General features: G+C 41.9%; 2 protein-coding genes across 2 annotated transcripts; one reads left to right on the top strand and one right to left on the bottom strand.

Moving 5' to 3' along the window:
- The first annotated feature begins 179 nt into the window (after window positions 1-179).
- On the top strand, window positions 180-4,664 carry LOC115582616 (rho guanine nucleotide exchange factor 19). Its single transcript, XM_030418671.1, has 12 exons — window positions 180-464; window positions 570-692; window positions 778-842; window positions 936-1,237; window positions 2,094-2,254; window positions 2,349-2,501; window positions 2,928-3,057; window positions 3,166-3,240; window positions 3,418-3,510; window positions 3,634-3,785; window positions 3,950-4,114; window positions 4,217-4,664. The coding sequence occupies exons 1-12, from the start codon at window positions 256-258 to the stop codon at window positions 4,260-4,262; spliced, it is 1,674 nt and encodes a 557-aa protein (XP_030274531.1). The 5' UTR covers window positions 180-255; the 3' UTR covers window positions 4,263-4,664.
- Window positions 4,665-4,998: 334 nt separating this feature from the next.
- Window positions 4,999-7,129, bottom strand: cplane2 (ciliogenesis and planar polarity effector 2). Its single transcript, XM_030418672.1, has 5 exons — window positions 6,764-7,129; window positions 5,956-6,108; window positions 5,734-5,858; window positions 5,492-5,631; window positions 4,999-5,329 (listed from the first exon to the last, which is right to left on the bottom strand). The coding sequence occupies exons 1-5, from the start codon at window positions 6,873-6,875 to the stop codon at window positions 5,107-5,109; spliced, it is 753 nt and encodes a 250-aa protein (XP_030274532.1). The 5' UTR covers window positions 6,876-7,129; the 3' UTR covers window positions 4,999-5,106.
- Between the last annotated feature and the right edge of the window lie 79 nt (window positions 7,130-7,208).

Raw genomic sequence — 7,208 nt, 5'->3', positions numbered from 1 at the left:
TTGTGAAGGCCGTTCAGGGAAGAACAACATCACCCTTAGTGTATGTCACTAACACCAACATGGCCGTCACAGCATCACAGAATAAGTATAATATATTACAAATGTGAAAAATCTCAATAAGTCTAGCCACATTGGGCACAACTAGTCTGCCAGAGGCTTTAAAAAGCCACACCTGGCTCCAGTTTTGTGATTGCTGCCTCAAGCTCAGCCTGCAGCCTTGTGTTGTGTGAAGGAACAGGTCCAGACTGAAGCGTTATGGCTCAATCAGATGACGGAGATGAGAACAACCGCTGTTGGAGTGGAGTCATTAAGTCTGATCTATATTCCTGGTTAGGAAATCCAGTGAGCCATTTGATATCACAAATACAAACCATGACGACCAGAGAGCAGCTTTCTTCAGCGTTTTCTCTGGAAAACTGCCTCGAAGAGATCAGCGACTCCCTGAGCCAGCTGGAGGATTGTAGGTAAGGGCCACAACATGCGTCCAGAGAACTTCACCAATATGCAGCATTATGGCAATGAAATGTCCTTTCTTAAGTCCTCCTTTAAAACATATCTTCACCTCTCAGGTCTGCGACCCTCATGCCGATGTTGGATTTTAAAAATGTATCAAAGCTGTTCTCAGTAACTATGTCTGAGGAGGAAAATCCAGCTTTGTCCCTGTTACAAGACCAGGTTGAAAGCACAGAAGGGTAATAAGAGAAGCTGTACAGTTTAACACTCTATGATTTCTATACTTTGAACAACTAAATGTGGCGTCCTTTTTTAAAAACGCAGGGCAGCAGATCCAGCCGAGGAAGAAGTGCTGAGCGTGTCATTCGAGTCAAAGTACATTAATTTCTGTAAGTTTCCCTTTCTCCTTCGGCTGTTGTCAGTCACTGAATAGTGTCCCAGCAATGTCAAGTACCCTTGTCTTCGTTTCTTTTGCTCTGCAGTCCCACTATATCAGGACTTCTTCCTGCAGCCGGTGAAAGAGGATCTGCACAGACTGAACAAGAGTGTTGTTTCTGAACATGTAACGCCCCAGTATGTGCAGGGAGTGCAGTCCCGTTACAGCCACGGCTGCCACTCCGAGGCAACATCCCTTCAATTAAGTCCTTGTGATGCGACCCCACCCTCACCCTCACCTCCCCCAGTCCCTAGGGTGACTCCATGTACCCTTTGGCAAGATCTAGACGAGGTGAAGGCATCTGGCCTGCTCAGCAGCCTGACAACCAGAGAGATTTGCCTTCAGGAGGTGTGAAAAGTTTTAATAATTCATGCTTTTACACCTCAGATATGATAAACGAGGCGCTGCATTCAGGAGCAGTGTTATCTCATTTGGAGCCAAGAGACGCTAAATCACGATCAAATGATATAATGACAATGAAAAAGACAAGTGTAGACATCTACATGGCTGAACCTGAGAAGCACCAGATACAGCATGTTGACGAGTACTAACTGTTGGATCACATTGCTAATGTTCATAAGCTATCTGTTAAATCAGCATACATCTTGCACGTTCATGTGTAGGCTAACCTTTACCACGTTGGCTTGTTTGGCATGATGACGTTTATTCTGTTGGATTACATTGCTAATGTTCATACGAAAGTTAGCATGTTATTGGGATGGAGCTATCTGTAAAATATGCTAACAACACGCATGTTAACAGCAAACATTGAATGAACATGAAGGCTAACCTTTACCATGTTAGCATTTTCAGCATGTTGATGTGTAGTTTTTATTTTAAGGGCATCAGTAAAATTTGGCGTGTAACTTGCAGGGTGTAGCGTTAAATGTTTAGCATGTTAGCTTAAAGTGTTCCCGTTAATCTCAAAGTACTGTTTGTTGGCTGTATTTTTCAGTTTAAGACTAACCCTGGTGGGGTTTTATTTTATTTTTTTAATATATAAATATCTCTATTTCCAGCTGTGGGATAATGAACATTACGCATTTTTCATCTATAATGAGCTATAAGCTGATTAACCTAGATGTCTGTAGACATACAATACTTGGTTGTTTGGATCCATTCAGTGATGAGATTTGCCGTCAATAAGAGACAAACTCATCTCTGAACTGTTAATGATGCTCCTTCCCTCATTTTCTTCCTGAAGAGGATGTTTGAGTTGATTGGCTCTGAAGCATCCTACATGCGGAGCCTCGGAGTCGCTGTCAAGTATTTCTTCCTGTCAAAGGCGCTGAAACAGACCCTGTCTCCAATGGAGCATCACATTTTGTTTTCCAATATTCATCACGTGATGGCAGCCAGTGAAAAGTGAGACTCTCAGTATACCTCCTTTTTTTTTTTTAATCATACTCCTACTAGTTGTTCTGGCATTACTGCTGAGCCGGTGTCACCTCTCTTCTAGGTTTCTGATGGATCTGGAAATTCGACTGGGAGAGAGCGTGTTAATAGGTCAGGTTGGCGACGTCGTGCTTCGGCACTGCCCAGAGTTTCACAGACTCTACGTGCCGTATGTGACCAACATGATGTACCAGGAGGCCCTTGTCAACCAGCTGCTGTGAGTCTCTGTTCTGTACTTGATAACGTGATTGGTACTTCACAACTTTTAACAAGCAGTGGCGGTTCTGTGGGGGGGCCAACAGGGGCCAGTTCCCATGTAACTGAGTCTGGACCCCTCTGTGGGCCCCCTGACTGGGAGTCTGCATCAATAATACACGGACAGATTTTTTGCAATGATTTTGTACTGAAGGGAAAGGTGGAGATAAAGTGTGTCAGCAGTTTAATACCCAATTAAAAATGTTGAAATAGTAAACACTGTTTTAAGTCCCATTTATCCCCCTTGTCTTTTTTTCCAAGGTTGTATGTGCCCCTCTAACAAAAAAAGCTGGCCCCAACCTGGCCCCCCTATTAAAATTGGTCTAGAACCGCCACTGTTCACAAGACTGACTCTATTCCATTTCTCCCTCCTTCTTCTTTTTTAAAGGCAACAGAACCGAGACTTTCTCTATGCAATCGAGAAGCTTGAGAGTGACCCGGTGTGTCAGAGACAGAGCCTCAAGTCATTCCTCGTCCTTCCCTTTCAGAGAATAACACGCATCAAACTCATCCTCGAGGTGGAGATTTGAATCACAACTGTCCGAAATATATATTTTTGACTTGCCGTGACACGTTTGAAAGATCGACTAAGGCTTCTTTTGTGTTGGGTTTTTCTCTCGTTTCAGGGCATCCTGAAACTCACCAAACCGGGCTCTGACTCAGTTTTGAATCTCGATAGGGCAATCAAAGCGATTCATGAGGTGATTCTGTTTCACTTTTAGGCCTTCTTCGAGATATGTGCATTCACGTTGAGACAAAACGTGAATGGGGGGGATGGGCTGCTTACTGGAAGGGAGTGTTGTGGTGTTAAATTACGCTTAAAAGATGAGCAGAAAATACTGGAATTGCTATTTAAATTTCTCTTGAAAACCTTCCAGGTAGTGACAGAGTGTGACAATGGGGTCCGAAAAATGAAACAAATTGAGGAGCTGGTCTGCTTGGAAATGCTGATGGATTTTGGCAAAGTAAAGGTGATGAATGACTTTATTTTTCATGCTGTAAGATTACTAACAGTCTTTCTGACGGCCTTGAATCTGTTGCGTAACCTGCAGATGGCAATGAATTCTAACTTGGCTGCCTCTTCCTCCGTCCAGTTGGTTCCTCTGGTTGTAAGTGGGCGTTTTCTGGTGCACCACGGTCCCGTGAGGCAGCTGACTGTGGAGGCTGGTGCTTACAACTCAAGAGTGTCCTTCATCAGAGTCTACCTCCACATCTTCAACGACCTGTTGATCATCTCCTTGAAGAAGTAACTGACATGCACTCGTTTTTGTGAAATGGTGCAACTACTGTCCGCTGTTCATTCCTTTTTTTGACATATTAAAAGAAATGCAGGCAAAACCGAGATCAGCTGCAAGACAGAATAATTTCCCCTGTACTAAAATGATGATCCACATTATCTCACCATGTCAGGGATCAGAGGTTCACAGTTTTGGATTATGCGAAGTTCCCAACATGCGTACACCTGGAGCATCTGAAGACGGAGGTCCTGGGTCTCCCTCCAGACTCCTTCCTGTTACATCTCTCTCAATGTCACACTGGACAATCCACCGCCATGATACTTGTACCGAACACAAGGTACGAGTGGACACTTTCTAGAAGTTTTCAAGTAACTTATAAATCTCTTTTTGCAGCACATCATCCATCTCTGATTTGTCTTTTTTATTTATTTCATTGCAGGGCAGATAAAGAGGAGTGGATCAAGGCGCTGTCAACAAAACACTGATGGGAATGTGATTGTGATGCTTTTTATACATCAAACTTTTATCATTTTTACTTTAACTTGCACATTACTAATGTATATTTGGATAACTAGGGAAAATCATACCCCACTCTTAAGATCTTAACTTTAAAAGTGCACTTAAATGTTCTTGATCAAAGCGCTCACGACAAGACTCATTCAAACACGCACTTGTCACAATTTGCAAACACACATGGGAGTAAAGGGATATTTTTATTTGACGGGGAATAGATTCTTTTTTTTTTTTGTCACTTACAAAAATACTGGCCTCTTTTTAAAGCAATGTGCATTTTATATTTATATGTTCTTATTGTAAACATTTGATGTACTCTAAGATCAGCCTAATGCAACAAAACTGAATAAAGATGGTGACAAGACGACTTAAAATACAGTCCCTGATCATCTTCTTACTGTGAAATGCTGGCATGGTATTCACTAGGAACAGTGTTTTGACTGAGCGTTGGTTCTCTTTAGTTCATGAAAAAAATGGGTGCAGCGCTCTCTCCTACATCAATGAGAAAACTTAAAATGCAATTTATGTGCTAAAACACAATCACTGCATAGCTTTATAGATATTAACACGAGATTTTCGATACAGCAAAATAATACCAATAAATACTGAATATTGTGTACCTCAATCTTTAACACTAGGAAACTGAAAATGATAAAGGCATTTCAGAATTAAAAAAATGTTCTTGACAGCTGTGATGACGACATTAGATACTGTAAAATAGTCAATTTATCTCAACAGTAGCCTCCTCCATCTCGAGGGGTTTTACTAGATCAGCTGCTAAGGCAGAAATCCAGATCCCGAAGTCCATGTTTAATATTAATAAAGCGTTCCTGTCTCCTGCTGCGAATGGTAGCTGGATGATCCGGCTGCAACACAGTCCTGATACCACAAGTTCTCTGCCAGGCAGTTGAGTAGGGGAGACACGTCACCCAGCCCGTCACTGACCTCCCCGCCCATACGCAGCACCGGTAAACCCCATGTCTCCTGGAAGTCCCTCACATCTCTCTCTGCCACATCACAGTGCATGAAAAGGTCAAATCTGAAGGAAACATTAAGGACAAATGTCCATCTCTGTGTTGTCAAAGCAAGAAAATATTTAAGTGATGAGGATGTTTTAGCTGCATACTTTTTTTGTTTACATTTGATCAACGTAAGAGTTACTTTCTAATATGCCTTGGACTGAAACTGCTTTAGAGGATACTTGGTGCCAACCACCAATTTCACAACACGGCTGGCACATGTCCCGGTCCACTTTGCAATCTGATTTGACAGATCGTCAAAGGACGTCCTGTCAGTGAAGGAGAACAGGAAAAGCACAGCGTCCACCTGCTCCTTGCAGGACTGGAAGAGACAGGTAACAGTGTAGAATGTGTCTTTTTCTATATCTCACATCGGTTCATAACTCAATACAAAGTGTGAAAATGCTTTATATTTTATACATACTGGGAGCAAATGGTCAAATCTACGGAGGGCGTTCTCTCCGCAGTCCCACAGTTGCAGACGGAAGAAAAGCACTCTGCCGCTCTCTCTCAGCTTCACTGGCCAGTACACCACTGTCGTCTCAATACCTTAAACAAACGACACATTGAACAAACATTTGTGTGACCTGGTAAACCTTTTAAATTGAAGAGTTTTTAATTCAGTCAGTGGACGGTGGTGACCTACCTGTGGTTTCATAGTGCATGTTAGGGATATTCAGGCCTGCCAGACGTGCAGCGAGAGTAGTTTTTCCAACTCCAGTCTTGCCAGAGATGAAGATCTTATAGTGAACTGTGTCCACAGCGACATTTGGAGGCATCACTGGAGACTCCAACAGGCCTAGTTACACCATTGAAATATTAACTTTTGTGTACTGCTTGTTATTCTGTACCTAAATTCACTGTCATACTTTGCACTATTGTACTATACTCTCTGCACGGACCTACAGCTGTGTTGCTGTATCGCAGGCTAATGTCCAAAACTTTCACATTTATAAGCCCTAATTCCAATGTCAAAATGGAGCCCGGTCTCTTAAAATTCTGAACTGCAGTATGGATTACATTTGTTTTCTACAAGACAGCATGGATATAAATGCTGTGTAATATTCAGGAAACCTGGATTTTTTTTCATCTCTTTATTTCCATTATTTGTTCAAGTTTATGTCCCTTTTGGAAGATCTCCCACAACATCTGCTCATTAAGAATCCTGAGTCACTCCAATGAACACCCACTTACTGATTAATTCACATTCATCTCCCTGCTGCTGGTACACTGACAGTTCAGTTTAGGGTTAAATGAAAATATATGACTGTGGTCTTAGGTCTAGAAGGCAGCAACTTGTAACAAACCTTAACGTTACTGACATACTATGTTGTATAATCTAAACATGGTTTAGACTGACGTATACATGTAGCCTGCACATGAATGATATGGTGTTTTTGAAAACAAAGAAACCATCGCAATTCAACCAAAATAATAAGGTTTATTCGTCATACCAAAGTTTCTGCGTCTCTTCTTGTGCAGGATTTTGCTGAAATATTCTTTGCTGTCTTTACATCGATGCCAGTCAGCCACTACGACTGATCCGGGAGGAGGAACTTGTGCCATGTTGTTGTCGTTAGCTTACTTAGCTAGCATCCCACTGCTACGGTTAGTTTTTAATCAAACAAGGCAGACTGATACAGCGATGCAATGCAGAAATACTGCAAGCAGTCTTCTAACCATTAAATGCTTTAATTATAACGACTTATTCGTAAAATTGCATTTTTAAGTTTCAAAGTGTAGACTCCCGATATAAACTTCCGTAAAGTATAACATCACTTAGCAACCACTGGGACGTCACGTTTTTTCTTCTTCTTTGGTGAACCAGAGACGGTTCAGAAAGCTGCCTTCAGGTGCTTAAAAAAAATCGATAATTACAGCTTTATCAGGCACTTAACT

This window comes from Sparus aurata, chromosome 6, assembly GCF_900880675.1.
Source record: "Sparus aurata chromosome 6, fSpaAur1.1, whole genome shotgun sequence".
NCBI lineage: Eukaryota > Metazoa > Chordata > Actinopteri > Spariformes > Sparidae > Sparus > Sparus aurata.
This window is presented reverse-complemented; position numbering and strand designations above follow the sequence as displayed.

Bases quoted from the DNA above. Each gene is read 5' to 3' on its own strand.
- LOC115582616 (XM_030418671.1), top strand. From the start codon at position 256: ATGGCTCAATCAGATGACGGAGATGAGAACAACCGCTGTTGGAGTGGA. The intron at 465-569 runs GTAAGGGCCACA...TTCACCTCTCAG, and splicing joins AGCCAGCTGGAGGATTGTAG to GTCTGCGACCCTCATGCCGA. The intron at 2,255-2,348 runs GTGAGACTCTCA...CCTCTCTTCTAG, and splicing joins GTGATGGCAGCCAGTGAAAA to GTTTCTGATGGATCTGGAAA.
- cplane2 (XM_030418672.1), bottom strand. From the start codon at position 6,875: ATGGCACAAGTTCCTCCTCCCGGATCAGTCGTAGTGGCTGACTGGCAT. The intron at 6,109-6,763 runs GTATGACGAATA...TGGTGTAACTAG, and splicing joins GAAGAGACGCAGAAACTTTG to GCCTGTTGGAGTCTCCAGTG. The intron at 5,330-5,491 runs GTATCCTCTAAA...TGTTTCCTTCAG, and splicing joins AAATTGGTGGTTGGCACCAA to ATTTGACCTTTTCATGCACT.